This window comes from Carcharodon carcharias, chromosome 2, assembly GCF_017639515.1.
Source record: "Carcharodon carcharias isolate sCarCar2 chromosome 2, sCarCar2.pri, whole genome shotgun sequence".
Classification (NCBI taxonomy): domain Eukaryota; kingdom Metazoa; phylum Chordata; class Chondrichthyes; order Lamniformes; family Lamnidae; genus Carcharodon; species Carcharodon carcharias.
Genome location: NC_054468.1, coordinates 36911304 through 36935262, shown reverse-complemented (window position 1 = coordinate 36935262; position 23959 = coordinate 36911304). Strand labels below are relative to the sequence as shown.

The 23959-nt window shown below is 44.1% G+C and overlaps 1 protein-coding gene across 1 annotated transcript in view; it reads left to right on the top strand.

Annotated features, from left to right (window-relative positions):
• Positions 1–12942: 12942 nt before the first annotated feature.
• The window catches only part of rnpepl1 (arginyl aminopeptidase like 1), a 77634-nt gene continuing 66617 nt past the window's right edge, over positions 12943–23959 (top strand). The window contains exon 1 of the mRNA XM_041178695.1: positions 12943–13420. Coding sequence (XP_041034629.1) covers positions 12971–13420 — 450 coding nt within the window. The 5' untranslated portion in view covers positions 12943–12970. The remainder of the gene's footprint in view (positions 13421–23959) is intronic.

The following is a 23959-nucleotide window of genomic DNA, read 5'->3' as shown; positions in this document are numbered from 1 at the left end:
TTTATTGCTATTTGCACTATCAGTTCATCTGTTTTGTTTTGAATGCTATGTGCATTCAGATACACAGCCTTTAGTTTTGTCCTTTTATTATTTTTGTAACCTGGGTCTTGCTTTACCTACTGATTCGCTTTTGGATTTGTACTCTTTGTCCCTTCCTGTCACAGTCTGTTTATCATTTCCCCTATTAATCACTTTCTCTCTTGCTTTGTCTCTACTCTTTGACTTACCAAATTTGATTGCTTGCCCCTACTATTTAGTTTAAAACCAGTAGTTATGTGGCTTGCTAGAACACTGGTCCCAGCACAGTTCAAATGTAGACCATCCCAATGATTCAGCCCCCAGCTTCCCAAGTACTGGTGCCAGTGCCCTCTGAACTGGGACCAACTTCTCCCACACCAGACTTTGAGCCACAAATTAATCTCTCTCATTTTATTTACCCCCATGCCAATTTCCACACGGCTCAGGTAATAATCTAGAGATAATTCCTTTGAGTTTCTGCTTTTTAATTTAGTGCCTAGCTCTTCATACTCTCTATGCAGAGCCTCTTTCCTAGTCTTATTTGTGTCATTGGTATCTACATGGACCACAACCACTGGATCCTCCCCCTCCCATTGCAAGTTCCTTTACAACCCTGAGCAGATATCCTGAACCCTGGCACCAGGCAGGCAACACAGCCACAAGACCATAAGACATAGGAGCAGAATTAGGCCATTTGGCTCATCGAGTCTGCTCTGCCATTCAATGAGATCATGGCTGATCTGATAATCCTCAACTTCACTTTCCTGCCTTTTCCCCATAATCCTTGATTCCCTTACTGATTAAAAATCTGTCTACCTCAGTCTTGCGTACACTTAATGACCCAGCCTCTATAGGGTCATAAGAATTCCACAGATTGACTACCCCTTAAGAGAAGAAATTCCTCCTTGTCTCTGTTTTAAATGGGTGAACCCTTATTCTGAGATTATGACCTCTGGTCCTAGACTCTCCCACAAGGGGAAACACCTCTCAGCATCTACCCTGTCAAGCACCCTAAGAATCTTATATGTTTCAATAATGTCGCCTCTCATTCTTCTAAACTCCAATGAGTACAGGCCCAACATACTCAACCGCTCCACGTAAGAAAATCCCTCCATACCCGGGATCAACCTAGTGAATCTTCTCTGGACTGCCTCCAATGCCAGTATATCTTTCCTTAGATAAGGGGACCAAAATTGTTCACAGTATTCTAGGTGTAGTCTAACTAGTGCTTTGTATAGTTATAGCAAGACTTCCCTACTTTTATACTCCATTCCCTTTGAAATAAAGGTCAACATTCCATTTGTCATCACTATTACCTGTTGAACTTGTATGTTAGCTTTTTGAGATTCATGCACAAGGGCTCCCAAATCCCTCTGTGCTGCAGCCTTCTGCAGTCTTTCTCCATTTAAATAATATTCAGCTCCTCTATTCTTCCTGCCAAAGTGCATAACCTCACATTTTCCCACATTATATTCCACCTGCCAAGTTTTTGCCCACTCACTTAATCTGGCTATATCCCTCTGTAGGCTCTTTGCGTCATCCTCACCTCTTGCCTTCCCACTTATTTTTGTGTAATCTGCAAACTTGGTGATAGTACATTCACTTCCCTCATCTAAATCATTAATATATATTATAAATAATTGAGGCCCCAGCACTGATCCTTGTGGCACTCCACTAGTTACAGGTTGCCATCCTGAAAATGCCCCTCTTTATCCCAACTCTCTGTCTTCTATTGGTTAGGCAATCCTCTATCCGTGCCAACACCATGGGCTCTTATCTTATTAAGTAGCCTTATGTGCGGTACCTTATCAAATGCTGTCTGGACTCACACTCTCAACTGCAGAGAACAGTATCTATCCCCCTGACTTTGCTGTCTCCTATCACTACCACATTCCTCTTTACCCACCCACCTCACTTGAATTGCATCCTTCACCATGGTGCCAGGTTAGTTCATTCATTCACCTTGCAGTCCTTCTCTTCCACACAGGTAGCAAGCACCTCTTATCTAGCTGAGAGATAAATATCAGGACACCATGATGACTCCCCTATGTTGAAAGCAAAATATTGTGGATGCTGGAAATCTGAAACAGAAACAGAAAATGCTGGAAAAACTCAGCAGGTCTGACAGCATAGGGTCTGAAGAAGGGTCATATGGACTTGAAACGTCAACACTGTTTCTCTCTCCACAGATGCTGTCAGACCTGCAGAGTTTTTCCACCATTTTCTGTTTTTGTTTATGATGACTCTCCTGCTCTTCTTCAAAATGATGCCATGGGATCCTTGAGAGGGCAGGCAGGGTCTCAGTTTAATGCTTCATCCGAAAGATGCCCACCTTTGCCCACCACTCCCTTAGTACTGCACTGGAGTGTCAGCTTGATTTTTATGCTCAAGTCCTGGAGTGGGACTTGAACCCATAATCTTCTGATTCAGAGATGAGAATACTACCTACTGAGTCATGGCTGACATCACCAGAGAGGGAACAATGCCAGCAATTATATTGCGCCATTTTTGGGTGTTGTGCCTAGAGCTATGTGAAGGCTGCAAGAGGTAGGTATGAGACTGGAAACATTGGAAGAAGTGTGAAGGTAAGGTGGAGTGTCTAAATATTTGGCCTAATGCCTGATGAGTGAGTGATGAGGATGTGGTGCATTGAGCAGCATGAGAGATAGGTGGTGCAGTAGGTAGATGTCATGTCAAAATGCATACACTGAGTTTGACCACCTGCGTGAGGTCACTAAACTTCTCAGGGCATTGCTACCAGGTCCTCCAGGCCAGACTCTGGGAATTGATCTCCATGGCCACCTGCTGGCATTCTCTTCTCAGGGCCTCTTAGGCCCCTATAGAAATTTTGTCTCTGTCTTCCTTTCAACATCCTCCACAAATGCCTTTAGTGCCATGTCAGAAAACTTGAGAGCCCTCTCTCTTGCCTGCTGTTCCATTTGGTGTGTTTTCCCTTGTAGCCATTTCCTCTGCAGGCTGTCAGCAGTAGCTTCTATATAATGACTGCCATGTCAGTCATGCAGGCTCGCACACTAATGGTACCCCTGTTGCGTATTTAGCCATATGGAAACACATTCGTCACTGGGCTGCACACTGAAATCATTGAAATGAGGAGGCAACACAAAAGTTTGAGTGCTGCCTGGTCAGCAAGGCTGCGCATGGGCTAATCATGAATCATGGCACCCCTATCGGAAAATGGGAGTACTTGGAATTTTTCCCATTTTTTTGGCGATTTTCCTCCTATTTGGATGACAGCCGGTTGACTTGTTTATAAAGATTGAACTATTTTCAAAAATTTAGAAAACATAATAACAACTCTGTCAAGATCGACCTTTGAACAACAGTGAAGGCATATTCACCGTGATCGCTACAATGCTAAAAGTTATTTAAACCTAATTTACATACTTTCTATTTTTTTAAAAATCAAATTCTGGCTATGTGCAATGAGTATATATTTATGTTATTAGAGATGGTATTACGGAATTCTCAAAGGTCGTAATCTCTGGATTACTTCCGGTGCCACGCGCTAGTGAGTATTGAAATAAGAGGTTAGCCCAGATGAATGAGTGGCTGGAGAGATGGTGCAGGAGGGAGGGCTTTAAATTTCTGGGACATTGGGACCATCTCTGGGGGTGGTGGGACCTGTACAAGATGTACAGGTTGCACCTGAACTGGAATGGGACCAACATCTTTGCGGGGAGGTTTGCTAGTGCTGTTGGGAAGGATTTAAACTAACTTGGTAGGGAGGTTGGGATCCTGAAAGGAGGTTCAGCAGGGGGAGATGCACAGCCAAAATTAGAAGAGAGAGCAAGTGAGTCTGGAAGGCCTAGAAATTATAGGCCAGTTAAGGCACAAGGGGATTTGGCAAGGTTGGATGGTATTTATTTTAATGCAAGGAGTCTGACGAATAAGGCCGTTGAGTTGAGGGCACAAATTAACACATGGAAGTATAATGTCATTGCTGCCACAGAGACGTAGTTCAGAGAGGGACAGGTTTGGCAGCTCAATATTCCAAGATAAAGGATCTTCAGGTGAGACAGGGAAGGAGGTAAAAGAGGAACGGGTATTGTAATATTGATCAAGGAATCAATTACAACAGTAAGGAGGGATGACATCTTAGAAGGCTCCTCGAATGAAGCCATTTTGGTAGATCTGAAAAACAAAAAAAGAACAATCACATTGCTGGGAGTGTACTATAGGCCCCCAAACAGTCAGAGAGAAATGGAAGAGCAGATATGTAGGCAAATTTCAGAGAAGTGTAAAAATAATACGTTAGTAATAGTGGTGGATTTCAACTTCCCCAATATTAACTGGGTTAGCCATTGTCTGATAGGTTCAGAGGGAGGGGAATTCTTAAAATGCATCCAGGAGAGCTTTTTAAGCCAGTACATAGAAGGTCCTACAGAGAGGGGGCGGTCCTGGACTTAATTTTATGGAATGAAGCCAGGCAAGTTGTAGAGATATCAGTGGGGGAGCATTTTGCAGATAGTGATCATAACTCTGTTAGATTCAAGGTTGTTATGGAAAAGGACAAGGATGGGCCAGAAATCAGAGTTTTAAATTGGGGGAAGGCTGATTTTAATAAGATCAGATATGATTTGGCCAGAGTGGACTGGGAGCGGCTACTTTTAGGTAAATCTCCGTCAGAGCAGTGGGACTCATTAAAGAAGGAAATAGGGAGACTACAGGGCCAACATATTTCAGTAAAGACAAAGGGTAGGACCAAAAAATCCAGGAAACCCTGGATGTCAAGGGATATACAGGATTGGATAAAGAGGAAAAGGGAGGCTTATGGCAGATACCGAGGGCTCAAAACAGCGGAAGCCCTAGAGGAGTATGGAATGTGTAGGGGGAACTTAAAAAGGAAATTAGGAGAGCAAAAAGGGGGCATGAAAAACATTGGCAGGTAAAATAAAGGAAAATCCAAAGTTATTTTACAAGTACACTAAGAATAAGAGGATAACTAGGGAAAGAGTAGGGCCCATTAAGGACCATGGTGGTCATTTGTGTGTGGAGCCGGAAGACATAAGTAGGGTTCTAAATGAATAATTTGTGTCAGTGTTCACAAGTGAAAGGGATGACGTGGGTATGGAAATCAGGCAGAAGGGCTGTGATATAATTAAAGAAATTAGCATAGAAAGGGAGGAGGTTTTATGTGGTCTGGCAGGCTTAAAAGTAGATAAATCTCCAGGCCTGGATTAAATGTATCCCAGGTTGTTGAGTGAGGCAAGGGAGGAGATAGCAGGGGCGCTGGCAATAATTTTCAATACCTCTCTGGCCACAGGAGAGGTGCCAGAGGACTGGAGGACAGCCAATATGGTACCGTTATTCAAGAAGGAAGGAAGGGATAAACCAAGGAACTACAGGCCAGTTAGTCTAACCTCAGTGGTGGGGAAACTATTAGAAGCAATTCTGAGGGACAGAATTAATCTACACTTGGTGAGGCAGGGATCAATTAGGGACAATCAGCATGGTTTTGTTAAGGGGACTTAATGTCTGACCAATTTGATTGAATTTTTTGAAGAGGTGACCGGGTGTGTGGATGAGGGCAATGCATTTGATATAGTCTACTTGGACTTCAGCAAGGCTTTTGATAGGGTCCCGCATGGGAAACTTATAACGAAGGTAAGAGCCCATGGATCCAAGGCAATTTGGCAAATTGGATCCAGAATTGGCTGAGTGGCAGGAAGTAGTGGGTGATGGTCGAGGAGTGTTTTTGTGACTGGATGCCTGTGTCCAGTGGGGTTCCACAGGGATCGGTGTTTGGTCCCTTGGTGTTTGTGGTATATATAAATGATTTAGATTTGAAGGTAGGAGGATTGATCAGCAAGTTCTTGGATGACATGAAAATTGGTGGGGTGCTAAATATTAAGGAGACTAGCCTTAGATTACAGGAGGATATAGAAGGGCTGGTCAGATGGGCTGATCAGTGGCTAGTGGAATTTAATCCAGATAAGTGTGAGGAGATGCACTTGGACAGGACAAACAAGACACGGGAATACACGATGAACGGTAGACCCTGGGAAGTACCATGGATCAGAGGGACCTTATGTGCATGTCCACCGGTCCCTTAAGGTAATGGGACAGGTAGATAAGAAGGCATATGGGATGCTTGCCTTTATTAGCTGAGGCATAGAATCTAAGAGCAGGGATTTTATGCTGGAACTGTATAAAACGCTGGTTAGGCCACAGCTAGAGTATTGTGTGCAATTCTGGAATCCACATTATAGGAAAGATGTAATTGCACTAGAGAGAGTGCAGAGGAGATTTACCAGGATGTTGCCTGGGCTGGAGAATTTTAGTTATGAGGAGAGATTGGATAAACTGGGGTTATTTTCCCTGGAGCAGAGGAGATTGAGGGGGGACATGACTGAGGTTTATAAAATTATGAGGGGCATTGATAGGGTAGACAAGAAGGAACTTTTTCCCTTGGTGGAGGGATCAATAGCCAGGGGGCATAGATTCAAGGTAAGGAGCAGGAAGTTTAGAGGGGATGTGAGGAAGAACTTTTTCACCCAGAGGGTGGTGGGAATCTAGAACCCACTGCCTGAAAGGGTGGTAGAGGCAGAAACCCTCATAACATTTAAGAAGTATTTGAATGTGCACTTGCGATTTCATGGCATATAGGCTATGGACCTAGTGCTGGAAAATGGGATTAGAATAGTTGGGTACTTGTTTGACTGGTGCAGACTTGATGGGCCGAAGGACCTTTTCCTGTGCTGTAGACCTCTATGACTGTGAATTCTGAGAACTGGACCTAATTTCCTGAATGGAAACTGGACATGCCATTCTTATACAAGGATATTGTTAAGTGCCTGTAACATATTCAAAATATGTGGTTGACTCTTAAATGCCCTCTGAAATGACCTAGCAAGCCACTCAGTTGTATCAAACTGCTAAAAGGTCAATAAAAAGGAATGAAAATGGACGGACCACCCGACATCGACCTAGACACCGAAATGACAATGGCAAATCCAGCCCTGTCGACCCTGCAAAGTCTTCCTCACTAACATCTGGGGGCTTGTGCCAAAATTGGGAGAGCTGTCTCACAAACTAGTCTAGCAACAGCCTGACATAGTTATAATCTCAGAATCATACCTTACAGATTATGTCCCAGACACCACCATCACCATCCCTGTCTATGTCCTGTCCCAGTGGCAGGACAGACCCAGCAGAGGTGGTGGCACAGTGGTATACAGTCAGGAGGGAGTTGCCCTGGGAGTTCTCAACATCAACTCCGGACTCCATGAAGTCTCACGGCATCAGGTCAAACATGGGCAAGGAAACCTCCTGCTGATTACCACATGCCGCCTCCCCTCAGCTGATGAATCAGTACTCCTCCATGTTGAAGACCGCTTGGAGGAAGCACTGAGGGTGGCAAGGATGCAGAATGTACTCTAGATGGGGCACTTCAATGTCCATCACCAAGAGTGGATCAGTAGCACCACTACATGGTATCCAGGTTGCAAGCAGTCTGGTTCAGCCTCAGACGGTTGTCAGAGCGAGGGATGGAGTTTACGGGAGCTTTGCACAGACAGTAAACAGAGAAGACTTTCACTCCATCAGTTACAGAAGTGAAATGGTGCAATAACCCACTTGCACTGCCCTCTCCCTTATTAAAGTATAATCTTGTTCTTGAAAGTCTTCTGCCATATTATTGGTCCTACTTGCGATACCAAAATCAAATTCCCTATTTTAACTTTGTTATGCAGTACTTATAGAAAACTCACTTTCTCCTGTGCAATCAAGACAACTCCATGATCCCTTTGTTATTTAGCATTAATCACTCATGTATCCAGCAGTATCTATTTCCTTTGCCATTCAGAAAATGTTCAATTTTATTGCTACCTCAACCAACTTAATCCAAATTGCACTTTGTAATTTGTTAGTTTATCTATTTGGATTTTCTGACTAGTTCAGGCTTCAATTATTAAGGTAAATATACAAGAAACTATAACATGAGGAAAGGTCACTTGGCCAATTAAATGTATCTCCAGAAACAATTTGTGTACAATTCACACAATGGTGGACACTACACAGAGTTAAGACTTCTATGGTAGTAAATAAACAAAGCATTGGTCCAGAGTGAGTGTTAATGGCACAGCTCTATTCAGCTCTGGATAAATGCTTTGTTTCTTTCCACCAATCATTACCTCTCCCTTTGCCTTTTGTTCCAAAACATTTTTGTCATTTAATCTTTTCTGCCCACCCTATCCCAGGCCTTCCCTTTTGTTCTTCCTTCCCTCCCCTCCCGCCTTTCAACAGCATAAAACCCACCATACTTTGTTCTGTCCGGGACACCTTGGTCCACTCCTCCATCACCCCCTACACATCAACCCCTCTCACAGCACCTTCCCATGCAACCGCAGAAGGTGCAACACCTGCTCCTTTACTTCCCCCCTCCTCACCGTCCAAGGGCCCAAACACTCCTTTCAGGTGAAACAGCATTTCACCTGCATTTCCCTTAATTTAGTCCACCATACTTCTACCTCCCTTCAGTTCCAAAGAATGCTCAACACTAAACTTTAACTGTTTCTCTCCCCACAAATGTTGCCAGACCTGCTGAGTATTTTTTTTATTATTCATTCATCGGATGTGGGTGTCACTGGCTAGGCCAGCATTTATTGCCCATCTCTAATTGCCCTTGAGAAAGTGGTGGTGAGCTGCCTTCTCGAACCGCTGCAGTCCACGCGCTGTAGGTACACCCAGAGTGCTGTTCGGGAGGGAGTTCCAGGGTTTGGCCCAGAGACAGTGAAGGAATGGCGATATATTTCCAAGTCAGGATGGTGAGTGGCTTGGAGGGGAACTTCCAGGTGGTGATGTTCCCATGTATCTGCTGCGCTTGTCCTTCTAGATGGTAGTGGTCGTGGGCTTGGAAAGTGTGTCTAAGGAGCCTTGGTGAGTTCCTGCAGCACATCTTGTAGATGGTACACATAGCTGCCACTGTGTGTTGGTGGTGGAGGGAGTGAATGTTTGTGGATGGGGTGCTAATAAGTGGGCTGGTTTGTCCTGGATGGTGTCAAGCTTCTTGAGTGTTGTTGGAGCTGCACTCATCCAGGCAAGTGGAAAGTATTCCATCACACTCCTGACTTGTGCCTTGTAGATGGTTGCCAGGCTTTGGGGATTCAGGAAGTGAGTTACTCACTGCAGGATTCGTAGCCTCTGACGCACTCTTGTAGCCACGGTATTTATATGGTGAGTCCAGTTCAGATTCTGGTCAATGGTAACCCTCAGGATGTTGATAGTGGGGGATTCAGCCATGGCAATGCTATTGAATGTCAACAGGCAATGGTTAGATTCTTTTCTGCTGGAGATTATCATTGCCTGGCACCTACGTGGCACGAATGTTACTTGCCACTTGTCAGCCCAAACCTGGATATTATCCAGGTCTTGCTGCATTTGGACATGGACTGCTTCATTATCTGAAGAGTTGCGAATGGTGCTGAACATTGTGCAATCATCAGCGAACATCCCCATTTCTGATGTTATGATGGAATGAAGGCTATTGATGAAGCAGCTGAAGCTGGTTGGGCCTAGGACACTACCCTGAGTAACTCCTGCAGTGACATCCTGGAACTGAGATGACTGACCTCTAACAACCACAACCATCTTACTTTCTGCTAGGTAAGACGCCAACCCGCAGACATTTTTCCCCCTCATACCCATCGATTCCTGATTTGCTAGGGCTCCTTGATGCCACACTTGGTCAAATGCTGCCTTCATGTCAAGGGCAGTCACTCTCACCTCACCTCTGGAGTTCAGCTCTTTTGTCTGTTACTACCACGATGGGAGGAGTACGCGAATTATGAAGCCCTAGTACTCTGCAGGCCGCACCATTAATTTAAATGTTTAATTTTGTCACCAAAATGGCCAATTGTGTACCTACACTTCGAGTACCCAGAAGAAGAGACTCTGTGCAGGCTTCTTTAAAACAAAACTTCTTTTAATAAGTTGCATGTGCTGATTAGCACAGAATTATAATGAGGAAGTATAACTACCTATCTCTTCCTAAGGAATTCCACCAGCACACACACAGACAAACAAAGGATAGACAGAGTCTCTGCAGAGGTCGGCTTTGGAGGATGGGCTTTATAAAATAAAGGATAAAGACGTCAGAGTCTCAGCATTTTCGACCTGGAGTTCTCTCGGTGAAGACAGGTTGCTGATTCCAGTGGATGCCGGGGCGTTCTCACCACTGGTCTCAGCTTTGCAAGTCCAAATGCAGACTGGTTACACTCAGATGTGGGTTCTCTGGCTGCAGGTTGATAGCCACACACAATTTTAGGCCAGGTAGAGAGAGGGAGCCGGTCAAAGTAGCCTTCTTTCCTTAGCCTGGTCTCCAATAAAACTGTCTTCAAAACAAGCAGGTTCGCAACTCTTTCTTTCTCTCTCCCATGTGATTGCCTTTTTGTCTCCCAGCTCTTCATTAAGTAGAGTGCTTTGCAGTTCAACACAAACAAACGATAACTTCCCAAATACCATATAGGTCAGGTGATTTTTTGGAAGAGGCCTGCTTGTTTACAGTTCCAAGGTGAACTTATGACCTGATTTAAAAAAAAATCCAGATAAGCATCCACATGCTCAGATCATGCCAAGTCCTTCCATTCTGTAAAAATAAACTTCAGTCTTGAGAGATATGATTCTAATAGGTACATGTTTGAACCAAACATGAGGTCAGCACTCAGGAGCTGAGTGGCCCTTCCATCATTTTACTTATGATCAAGAGTAGACTGATGGGGCAGTAATTTGCCAGGTTGGATTTGTTGTGATTGGCCCGGACATAGCTGGGCAATTTTCCATATTGCCAGGTAGATGCTAGTGTTGTAGCTATACTGGAACAGCTTGGCTATGGGCACGGCAAGTTCTGGAGCACAAGTCTTCAGTACCATTGCCGGAATATTGTCAGGGCCCATAGCCATTGCAGTAACCAATGCCTTCTTGATACCATGTGGCATGAATTGAATTGGCTGAGGACTGGCATCTGTGATGCTGGGGACCTCCAGAGGAGGCTGAGATGGATCATCCATTAGCCACTTCTGGCTGAACATTGTTGCAAATGCTTCAGTCTTATCGTTTGCACTGTTTTTATTTCAGATTCCCAGCATCCATGGTATTTTGGTTTTTAGTCACAAATTATATTTTCATTATCACTCTCCGTCCTCTTCAAAAACACTGCTACCTTCAACATGATCAATTATATGGCCCTCATCCAACACAGCTTCTTGATTGTCCACCTTGCTGGGGCTTTCTTCATTTGATTCCACTCTTGCAAATCTGATCATGGTCACAGCATTTCTAGCAATAGCTTCTCTATCTACCCTCAACTTCTCAGTTCTGGAGTCCTCCAAGGGCCAATCACTGCTGTGCTGTCTACATTCATCCCCTTGACAACATCAATCCAGACATGGGATTGGTTTCCAGGTGTATGCTCTGCTTCAGTGCCACTTCTCAACTCTTGTCACCTGACTGCTTGTTTTATGAAGCCATAGTTTCCACCAGTTAAACGCTGTAAAGACTGAATCCATCGTATTCAGCCCCGAGAGCACAAACTCCATACTCTCAATACCAGATGCATCCCCATCCTTGGCCCCTATCTCAGCCAAACAATCTAGTTCAATCTATCTCCACCTATCACTGGCCCTCTATCCAGCTCTATCCCCCTCCCCCCTTAAACCAGCTTATATTTCACCTCTTTTCTATATTTACTTAGTTCTATTGAAGAGTCATAGAGACTTGAAACGTTAACTGTGTTCCTCTCCGCAGATGCTGCCAGACCTTCTGAGTTTTTCCAGGTATTTTTATTTTTGTTTTGGATTTCCAGCATCCGCAGTTTTTTTGCTTTTATCTAGACTGTTCACAACATTGGCATCCTGTTCAGTCCCAAGGTGAGTTCCCATCCCCTTCATCCTTTGCATCGCAAAGATCCCCTACTTCCATCTCTAATGGCCTGGCACCCCCTAGAAAATTATTTTAAGGAATAAAACTTTTTCTGAAAAGCTGCAGCCTAGTACTTGCAAATTTTCTTTGTCGGGGGCAAATACTAAATAAAAATGCCAGTAACTGCCACCAGCTCATCTTGAAGCATTTGTGCATGGGCCAACCAACCCTGGGAGAAAATGAGAGCCAACAGCCTTCAGGTCTGGCAGCATCGGCGGAGAAGAAAAGAGTTGATGTTTCGAGTCCTCATGACCCTTCCACAGAACTAAGTTCTGTGGAAGGGTCATGAGGACTCGAACTGGGTTCTGTGGAAGGGTCATGAGGACTCGAAGCGTCAACTCTTTTCTTCTCCGCCAGACCTGTTGAGTTTTTCCAGGTAATTCTGTTTTTTTGTTTTGGATTTCCAGCATCAGCAGTTTTTTTTCTGTTTTTAGCCTCCAGTTCTAGCCTGCAACCTGGCTGGTTCATGGTGACAACCCCCACCCCACTCGCCAGTTGCAATGAAACATTGTTGAGCTCTCCTCTGAAAGGTTGACCATGAGGGTTGGTTATTGTCCATGGCCTCTACCCCTTGGGCCTGGCCTGTCCTGTCCTGCTCCCTCTCTGGCGCCCTCCAGTCGTTGCCCTGCCGGCTGCAGCCTCTCAGCCCCGAGCCTTTACTTCCTGTTTTTGCCGGGGCTCGGGCTTTTCTATTTGGCTCCCTCAGAGAGCTTGCTGCTTCTCCCTCGGCTCTTTTTGTCTCTGCGACCCCCGGGGATCTGATGGATTTCACGTAGTTAAGTTGATCGACGCATTTCTCCCCCACACACCCCCCTACCCCACCCCATCCCCAGCCCCCAGCCCCCCTCACTTTATCCTGCCGCCGCCAACAACCCACCCCCACCCACCCGTGTGTACCCGGGTTTTGGTGATTTATTACATTTTGACTCCCATCTGTTTTTTTTTTTGGGGGGGGGGGGGGGGGGTGGTGGTGGTGTTGGTGGTTGTTGTTGTTTGTATTCCTCTTGGCCGGACCATGGCTGCTGCCTTTGAGCGGCCAACTTTCTGCTGCTGCCGCAAAGTTGTCACCGGCTCGAAGAAGAGCGAGAGTTTGAATTCGTCCCGGGGCTGCCCTGTCGACATCGCCTCCGCCTCCAACTTCCAGCGTTTTCAGATCCGGCATTTCCACCTGGAGTTGGACATTAACTTCCCGAGCCGGGAGATCCAGGCGGTGGAGGTGCTGGACCTGGCGTGCCTGCGAGCCGACACCCAGAGCCTGGTCCTGGACTCGCACCCGTCGCTGCGGGTCCGCTCCGTCAACGCTAAATGTCGGTGTAGCTCGGGGGAGAACAGCTGGCCCCTCGCTCACCGGCTCGACCCTTTCACCGAATATGGCTCCTCTCTGGTGATCGCCCTGCCGGCTGCCATCCAACCCCACAGCAACTTCCAGATCATCATCAGATACACTACAACCGATGGGCCGGCGGTAAGTCCTCCACCAACTTCCTCAGGTGGAGATTTAAACTTGAGCTCCAAACCCCCCGCCCACCTACCCTCTCTCCAACTAACCGGACTCTTTCAGACTGCTCTCCCTGCTCTACCTAACCCACACCCCCGCCCCCCACCCCCAAACAGGAGGGAGTTGATTACTTATCATTCATATTTCTCTAGAATGGATGGGCATTCAGTTTAACTCTGAACTGCGATTTGATAATTACAAAGTACAAGAATTAAGTTCGATTTGTTTTATTTAAACAGTGCACTTAACTCATTTTGGGTCTCGGGCTAACCAGTTTATATTCAGGATAACTGTGGAAGTCTTCAGGGCCCCTGTTTTACCTCTTTCTGCAGGTACTGAAACTCCATTTCCTGAGGTGGACTCAAAAACAAATAATAGAATAAGTGGATTGTCTTCTGCCCCAGCTATAACCAATTTGACATAACCTTTGACCTTTATTATATAAAACTTATAACTTGCATTATGGAACTCTGCATTGGAATGCACTGTACATGGACTACTGCGATTTAACTAGTTCAGATTGTCATTGAACAAGCTTGATGCATTAATATTTGTGCATATGGTAATTGATATAGTAAATGGGTATATAGCAACAAGTGCAAAACCAAATGTCGCAGCACATAGAATCATCGGTTAATTGAAGCTGTAAAATCCTCTCTCAACTGTGGCTGCTCTCTGAAAAAGTTATCCACTTTCCTCAGACTTTTTTTCAGAACCTTATCACTTCTATTTTAAAAGTTATTATGCATTCTACTTCCAATGCTGATTCTGATACACATCCGATTTCATTTCACATCCGATACACAAAATAACTGACAGCTTCTCCTTTTAGCAATGGTCTTGCATTTATGCCCTGTAGTCACTGTCTTCTAGATTGTAAAAAATAGTTTTTCTTTATTTACTTTGTCAAAACTTCTTATATTATTGAAGACCACTACCAAATCTTCTCTTAACCTCTGGTATTCTGCTGGAAAAAGCCGTAGTTCCTTCAGTTTCACAGCCTTGGAATCATCATAGTAAATCCATTTTGTACTGTGTCCAAAGCCTTGACATCCTCTCTAAATTACAGTGCTTAAAACCTGGCAAACAGTTGTGACTATGGCTTTATATAAGTTTAACATTAACTATTTTGTATAGTCTACTCAATTTAAAGAACTTAACGTCCCAGAGATTTTTTAACAACCATATCAACTTGTCACCAAACTTTCAAAGACCTGAACCTGGGTAACTTCATAATTTGCAAGCCCTTTGACTACTTCCCTCCCAATTGAAGATGAACTTGCATATTGAGCTAATAATTTGTTAAAATGCAATCAATGTGCACTTTTATAAAACCCTCAATGAATATAGCAATTGTATAATCTTTTTAAGCTACGTATTACCCTTCTCCCAACTATAACTCTTTTTATTTTCCTTTTCTCACTTCTGTGAACTGGGTGGTGGTGTCAATGCAAGCTTTTGACTTAAAGAAAACATTTTTGTCAGTAATTTTCCAGACAAAGTTAGCCTCATTCTTCAGTATGTCTGGAATATGGTGGGCAGGAAACCTACTTTTACAACACTAATGCCCCTGTGGCCAGTTGCTCAGGACATAACTTACCATACTACATAATTTTCCTAACCTGTGTCAGTATAACCCATGGACTCTCCTACCAATCCAACACAAATTGATGTCGTGGTCAACACCACCAATTGCTGACCACCCAGCTCAGCTCCTTAGTTTCCTTTCTGGCACACTCTGCCTAGTCAACCATGCAAAGTCCTCTTTATTAACATCTGGGATTTTGTGCCAAAATTGGGAGAGTTGTCCCACAGACTAGTCAAGCAACAGTCTGATATAGTCATAGTCACAGAATCTTACCTTTTAGCCAATGTCCCAGAAGCCTTCATCACCATCCCTGGGAATATCTTGTCCCACCTGAAAGATCGACCTACCTGAGGTGATGGCGGCAGAGTGGTATCCTTGCTGATAAAGCCCTTGCCATCCATGAGCTTATTGTGGACAATCACATTGACATTTTGGCTTTGGCAAAGACATGGCTGAGGGACGATGACAGTGTTCCTCCTTAATGAAGCCTCTCTGCATGGCTATACATTCCACCACTTACTCAAACTCTCATGACGGTGGTGTAGCCCTTATCTCTATCTTGGTATGTCTCCCTACTTCTCTGGCATCATCTGTTTTAAGCATCTCACCTACAACTCTCATTTAAAACCCTCGTCCTGTACAGCCTTCCAAAGATCACTCCAAAGTACTCGTTGAGCTATCATCTGCTTTCTCCCTCTGCATTGAGCAACCAAAAATCTTTCTATATCAGCCATGAATGTATTGAAGGTGGGTACCCCCCAGGTGCATCAGGATGAGGTCCCTAAGTAGCCATTAATTGGCTATTTAAGAGCCTCACTTGAGCCAAGGCAGGGTGGACTGCCTGATATCTATCTGACACTGGTAAAATATCAGCGCATAGGGATGGGTGATGGGCACAGAGCACCCCTGCCATCAAACCTGGTTTTACACTCACCCTTACTGGCTGCCAGCCACTCAGGTGGGTGGGGGAGAAGGGTGGCGATGTTCGGGGGGTGGTGGCAGTTGACATTAAATTCCAGCCAATGAGGCTGCCTCCAATTCTTTTAAACATTAGAGAGTATAGGTCCAATTTACTCAGCCTCTCATCACAGGACAACCCTCATCCCAGGAAACAAAATAGTGAACCTTCGCTTTACTGCCTCCTAGGTGAGATATGGAGACAGAACTGTGCAGAGTACTGTAGTGTGGTCTCACCAAATCTCTATATGATTGTAGCAAGACTTCCTGATTTTTGTACTCCAAGTTCCTTTCAATAGTTGCCAACGTACTACTATTTGCTCCCTAATTGCTTGCTGTACCTGCATGGTAACTTCCTGTGTTCCTTGTTTGAGTGCACCCAAGTCTCTCTGAGACTTGGTATTTGCATGTTTCACGAGTTGCAAAAAAAAACCAGTTATCAGCTCTTACGACTAAAGTGAATAACCTTACACTTGCCCAGATTTTACTCTATTTGGCACCTTGTTTCCCATTAATTTAACTTGTTTATAACTATTTGAAGTTTCTTTATTTCTCCTCAAGGTTTACATTCCCACCTAAATTTGTTTCGTCAGCAAACTTAGATACATTTACTCTTGGTGTCTTTGTCTAACTCATTAGCATAGATTGTAGATCCTTAACAACAGATTCATTATGGACCCTTTTGAGGTTAAAGACAGGAGTAATTATAGGCTGTGTCATCGATCTTCTTTGCTGCCATGTTCCACCTGACTAGAGACAAGCTCCCTGCTGGAGCGCAGCTTATTTATCAAATGGGCGGTAAACTATGTAATCTCTACAACTCCACTCAAAAACTAACACCACCCTGACCTCGGTCGTTGAGCTCCAATATGCTGTTGATGCTGCAGTAAGTGTTGTGTCGGAATCGGATCTCCAGAGAATTGTCGACATATTTACTGAGGCATACGAGAAGATGGGACTTGTGCTCAACATTCAGAAGACTGAAGTCCTCCATCAGCAAGCTCTAAATGCACACGCTTCATTGATAAGGATTCGTAATGGGTGCTTGTAAAATAGACACATAAACGTTTACAGCACAGAAAGAGGTCAGTCGGCCCACCATGTCCACACTGGTCAACAAAAATCTAACTAGACTAATCCCATTTTCCAGTGCTTGGCCCATAGCCCTGGAGGCTATCGCAATGCAAGTGAATATCTAAATACTTAAATGTTACGAGAGTTTCTGACTCAACCACCCTTTCAGGCAGTGAGTTCCAGACTCCCACCACCCTCTGGGTGAAAAAATTTCTCCTCAACTCCCCTCTTCATCTTCTACCTCTTACCTTAAATCTATGCCCCCTGGTTATTGACCCTTCTACTAATGGAGAAAGTGTCTTTTCGTGTCCACCCTATCTATGCCCTTCATAATCTTTTACACCTCTATCAGGTCCCCTCTCAACCTTCGCTGCTCTGAGGAAAACAACCAACCTATTCAATCTTTCCTCATAACTCAGACCCCCCCAGCCAGGCAGCATCCTGGTAAATCTCCTCTGCACCCTCTCCAGTGCATTCACATCCTTCCTATAATGTGGTGACCAGAACTGCACACAGTACTCCAACTGTGGCCTAACCAGCGTTTTATACAGTTCCAGCATAACCTCCCTGCTCTTGTATCCTATGCCTCAGCTAATAAAGACATGTGTCCCATATGCCTTCTTAGCCACCTTATCTACCTGCCCTGCTACTTTCAGGGATTGTGGATATGCACACCAAGGTCCCTCTGATCTTCAGTACTTTCCAGGGTCCTACCATTCATAGTGTGATCCCTTGCCTTGTTAGCCCTCCCCAAGTGCATTACCTCACAATTTTACCTCACAATTTTCCGGGTTGAATTCCATTTGCCACTACTTTGCCCATCTGACCCAGTCCATTGATATCCTCCAGCAGTTTACAGCTATCCTCCTCACTGTTTACCATCCTACCAATTTTCATGTCATCTGCAAACTTCTTGATCATACTCCAAATCATTTATGTACACCACAAACAACAAGGGCCCCAGCACCGAGCCCACTGGAAACAGACTTCGAGTCATAGAAACATTCCTCTACCATCACCCTCTGCTTTCTGCCTCTCAGCTATTTTTGGATCCAACGTGCCACTTTGCCTTGGACCCCATGGGCTCTTACTTTCTTGACCAGTCTGCCATGAGGGACCTTATCAAAAGCCTTGCTAAAGTCCATGTAGACCACGTAAAATGCATTACCCTCATCAACACTCCTGGTTACTTCCTCAAAAAATTCAATTAAATTTGTCAAACACAGCCTTCCCTTAACAAATCCATGCTGACTATTCCTGATTAATCTGTGTCTCTCCAAGTGCAGATATATCCTGTCCCTCAGAATCCTTTCTAGTAACTTCCTCACCACCAAGGTTAGACTGACTGGCCTGTAATTTCCTGGTCTATTCTTTCCTCCCTTTTTTAATAATGGGAAAATGTTAGCAGTCCTCCAGTCCTCTGGCACCTCACCTGTGGCTGGAGAAGATTTGAAAAATGTGGAACATTTCCAGCACCTTGGAAGTTATCTTTCACAGAAGGCTGACATTGATAAAGAAATCCAGCGTTACCTGAAATCTGCTGGTGTAGCCTTTGACTATCTGAGGAAGCAAGTGTTTGATCACAACATCAAAACTGAAACCAAGCTCATGGTCCACCATGTGGTTGTGATCCCTTCCATACTGTACAGGGCTGAAACATAGACAATGTATTGGAGGCACCTCAAAGCACTGGAGTCATACCATCAATGCTGCTAGTGGAAGATCTTACATATTAAGTGGAGGATAGATGCACCAACATCAGTGTCCTCTCTCAAGCAGGCACCACTAGCATCGAGGCTATAATCAACTGCCACCAGCTTCATTGAGTTGGTCATATCGTTTGGATGTCAAATACCAGGCTTCCAAAGCAGGTCACCTTCTCCCATCTCAGTCAGGGAAATGCACCAGAGGAGGACAGAAGAGACACTTCAAAGATGTGCTGAAAACCAACATGAAAAAATGCAATGCTGACATCAACCCCTGGGAGACCTTAGATCGAATCAAATGGTGGCAGAATCTGTGGGAAGGATCCCAGCATTTTGAAACCCAATGACAACAAAATAAAGAGAAAAAATGAGAATGGCAAAAAGAACGCGCCATGATCCGCATTGATAACACACATCACAAATGACAACAAATGCTCTACATGCCATAAGGTCTGCATATCCAAAATTGGCCTCATCAGGATCTTTGGACTCATGGAAGACAAGCATCCTCGCTAGCGAGGAATAGCCGGTAGTAATAGATGGCTGAGGCCCCAGCACTAATCCTTGTTGCACTCCACTAGTTACTCATGCCAATTTGAAAATGCTCCATTTACCCCTATTCTCTGCTCCCTGTCCGTTAACCAATTTTCCATCCATGCTAATGCACTGTCCCCAACTCCACGAGCCCTTAATTTACGAATTGACCTTTTTTATGGCATCTAATTGGATGCTTTTTGGATATCCAGTTGTACTACAGCTCCTGGCCTCCTTTTATCTACTCAATTAGTTACATTCTCAAAAAGTTTTTGAACAAATTTGTCAAACACCATTTTCCTTTTGTAAAACTATGTTGACTTTGTCCAACCATACTATGATTTTCTAAGTGCGTTCTTAAGACCAGTGGTTCCCCCATGACTGATGTCAGGCCAACTGGCCTGTAGTTCCCTGTTTTCTCTCCCTCTTCTTCCTTGTGTAGCATTGTTACATTTGCTAACTTCCAATCTGCTGGGGCCATTTTGGAATCCAGAGAATTTTGGAAAATCATAATCAGTGGATCCACTGTGCCTTCAGCTATCTCTTAGAATTTTAAGATACAGGCTATCAGGTCCTGGGGATTTGTCATATTTTAATCTCTTAAATTTCTCTAACACTTTTTCTCTGCTCATATTAATGCCCTTAAGTTCCACGCTCTTATTCGCCCCTTGGTTACCCAATATGTCTGGTATCTAATTTGTGGTTTCGACAGGCACAAAATATTTGTTCAATATCTATTCCATTTCCTCATTCCTCATAATCTCACTTGTCTCTGCCTCTAAACCATTTACTTGAGTAACTCTCCTCTTTACATACTGGTAACAGCTCTTAAAATCTGTTTTATATTCCTGGCTAATTTACTCTCGTTCTATTTTTTTCCCCTTTTTGTTGACTTTTAGGTTATCCTTTGTCCACTCCTTAGGCTTTGCAAGATTAAAAACCTATTCTTTTAATCTAATACTATCCTTACCCATCAAAGTAAACCACAGATGTATCTTTCTCGTTAAGATTTTATTTTTTAATGGAACATATTTTTATTGCAAATTTTGAATCATTTCTTTAAATATTTTCCACTGTTTATTTAGAGTCATAGAGTTTTACCGCATGGAAAGAGGCCCTTTGGCCCATTGTGTCTGTACCGATCATCAAGCCCTATATACTCTAATCCCATTTTCCAGCACTTGGCCCGTAGCCTTGTATGCTATGGTGTTTCAAGTGTTCATCTAAATACTTCTTAAAAGTTGTGAGAGTTTCAGCCTCTACCACCCTTTCAGGCAGTGAGTTCCAGATACCCCGCACTCTCTGGGTGAAAAAATTTTTCCTCAAATCCCCACTAAACCTCCTGCCCCGTACCTTAAATCTATGCCCCTTGGTTATTGATCCCTCCACTAAGGAGAAATGTTTCTTCCTATCTACCCTATCTATGCTCCTCATAATTTTGTACACCTCAATCAGGTGCCTTCTCAGCCTTTTCTGCTTGAAGGAAAACAACCCCAGCCTATCTAGATAAAAACAAAAAAACTGCGGATGCTGGAAATCCAAAACAAAAACAGAATTACCTGGAAAAACTCAGCAGGTCTGGCAGCATCGGCGGAGAAGAAAAGAGTTGACGTTTCGAGTCCTCATGACCCTTCGACAGAACTTGAGTTCGAGTCCAGGAAAGAGCTGAAATATAAGCTGGTTTAAGGTGTGTGTGTGGGGGGCGGAGAGATAGAGAGACAGAGAGGTGGAGGGGGTTGGTGTGGTTGTAGCGACAAACAAGCAGTGATAGAAGCAGATCATCAAAAGATGTCAACAACAATAGTACAATAGAACACATAGGTGTTAAAGTTAAAGTTGGTGATATTATCTAAACGAATGTGCTAATTAAGAATGGATGGTAGGGCACTCAAGGTATAGCTCTAGTGGGTTTTTTTTTTATAATGGAAATAGGTGGGAAAAGGAAAATCTTTATAATTTATTGGGAAAAAAAAAAGAAGGGGGAAACAGAAAGGGGGTGGGCGTGGGTCCCCTCCCCCATCCCCACCCCCTTTCTGTTTCCCCCTTCTTTTTTTTTTCCCAATAAATTATAAAGATTTTCCTTTTCCCACCTATTTCCATTATATAAAAAAAAACCCACTAGAGCTATACCTTGAGTGCCCTACCATCCATTCTTAATTAGCACATTCGTTTAGATAATATCACCAACTTTAACTTTAACACCTATGTGTTCTATTGTACTATTGTTGTTGACATCTTTTGATGATCTGCTTCTATCACTGCTTGTTTGTCGCTACAACCACACCAACCCCCTCCACCTCTCTGTCTCTCTATCTCTCCGCCCCCCACACACACACCTTAAACCAGCTTATATTTCAGCTCTTTCCTGGACTCGAACTCAAGTTCTGTCGAAGGGTCATGAGGACTCGAAACGTCAACTCTTTTCTTCTCCGCCGATGCTGCCAGACCTGCTGAGTTTTTCCAGGTAATTCTGTTTTTGTCCCAGCCTATCTAGTCTCTCCTCATAGCTAAAATGCTCCAGCCCAGGCAACATCCTGGTGAATCTCCTCTGCACCCCCTCTAATGCAATCATACCCTTCCTATAGTGCAGTGACCGGAACTGCACGTAGTACTCCAGATGTGGCCTAACTAACGTTTTATACAGCTCCATCATAACCTCCCTGCTCTTATATTCAGTGCCTTGACTAATAAAGGCAAATATCCCATGTGCCCTCTTAACCACCCTATCTACCTGTCCTGCTGCCTTCAAAGATCTATGGACATGCACACCAACGTCCCTCTGATCCCTCTGTACTTCCTAGAGACCTACCATTCATTGTGTACTACATTGACTGTTAGTCCTCTCAAAATGCATCAGCTCACACTTTTCAGGATTAAATTCCGTTGTTCTGCCCATCTGACCAGCCCATCTATATCGTCCTGTAGTCTAAGACTTTCCTCCTCATTATTTACCACACCACCAATTTTCATGTCATTTGCAAACTTACTGATGATAACTCCTACATTCATGTCTAGATAATTAATGTACACTACAAACAGCAAGGGACACAGTACCAAACCCTGCAGTATGCCACCAGACCAAGGCTTCCAATCACAAAACCAACCTTCGACCATCACCCTCCGCCTCCTGCCACTAAGCCAATTTTGGATCCAATTTGTCAAATTGCCCTGGATCCCATGAGCTCTTACCTTCTTGATCAGTCTCCCATGTGAGGTATTTTCAAAAGCCCTACTGAAGTCCATGTAGATTACACCAACTGCACTACCCTCATCTACACACCTAATCACCTCCTCGAAAAATTTAATCAAATTTGTCAGACATGATCTCCCCCTGACAAAGCCATGCCAACTATCCTATTTAATCCCTGCTTCTCCAAATAGAGAATAATTCTGTCCTTCAGAATTTTTCCCAAAAGTTTTCCTACCACTGATGTTAGACTTACTGGCCTATGGTTCCCTGGGTTATCCCTACCACCCTTCTTGAATAATGGTACCATATTAACTGTCCTCCAGTCCTCTGGCACCTCTCCTATGGCCAGAGAAGATTTGAAAATTAATATCAGGGCCCCTGAAATCTCCTCCCTTGCCTCCACAGCAGCCTGAGATACATCTCATCTGCACCTGGGGATTTATCCACTTTTAAACCCGCTAAAACCGCTAATACCTCCTCCCTCTCAATGCAAATTTGTTCAACTTTACACAGTCCCCCTCACTGATCTCTATATCTACATCATCCTTCTCTGTGGTGAACACAGATGTAAAGTACTCATTTAAAACCTCACCTACGTCTTCTGGCTCCGCACACAGATTGCCACTTTGGTCCCTAATGGACCCTTCTCTTTCCCTAGTTATCCTCTTGCCCCTAATATGCTTATAAAACACATTTGGATTTTCCTTTATTTTTGCTGCCTGTGTTTTTCATGCTCCGTCTTTGCTCTCCTAATCTCTTTTTTAAGTGACCCCCTGCACTTTCTATACTCCCCAAGGGCTTCCGCTGTTTTGAGCCCTCAGTATCTACCATAAGCTTCCCTTTTATTCCTTATCCAATCCTGTACATTCCTCGACATCCAGGGTTCTTTGGACTTGTTGGTCCCACCCTTCACCTTTATGGGAAAATGTTGGCTCTGCACTCTCACTATTTCCTTTTTGAATGACTCCCACTGATCTGATGTAGATTTTCCTACAAGTAGCTGCCTCCGTCCACTTTGGCCAGACCCTGCGTTATCATATTAAAATTGGCCTTCCCCCAATTCCGAAACATTATTTCTGGCCCATCTTTGTCCTTTTCCATAACAACCTTAAATCTCACTGCGTTATGGTCACTATCACAGAAATGCTCCCCCACTGACACTTCGACCACTCGCAAGGCTTCGTTCCCTAAAATTAGGTCCAGCATTGCCTCGTCTCTTGTGGGACTTTCTACATGCTGGCTTAAAAAGCTCTCCCGGATACATTTTAAGAATCCTCCCCCTCTAAGCCTTTCACACTTTGTCTATCCCAGTTAATATTGGGGAATTTGAAATCCCCTACTATTATTACACTATTATTTTTACACGTCTGAGATTTGCCTACATATCTGCCCTTCCATCTCTCCCTGACTGTTTGGGGGGGGTCAATAGTACACTTCCAGCAATGTGATTGCCTCCT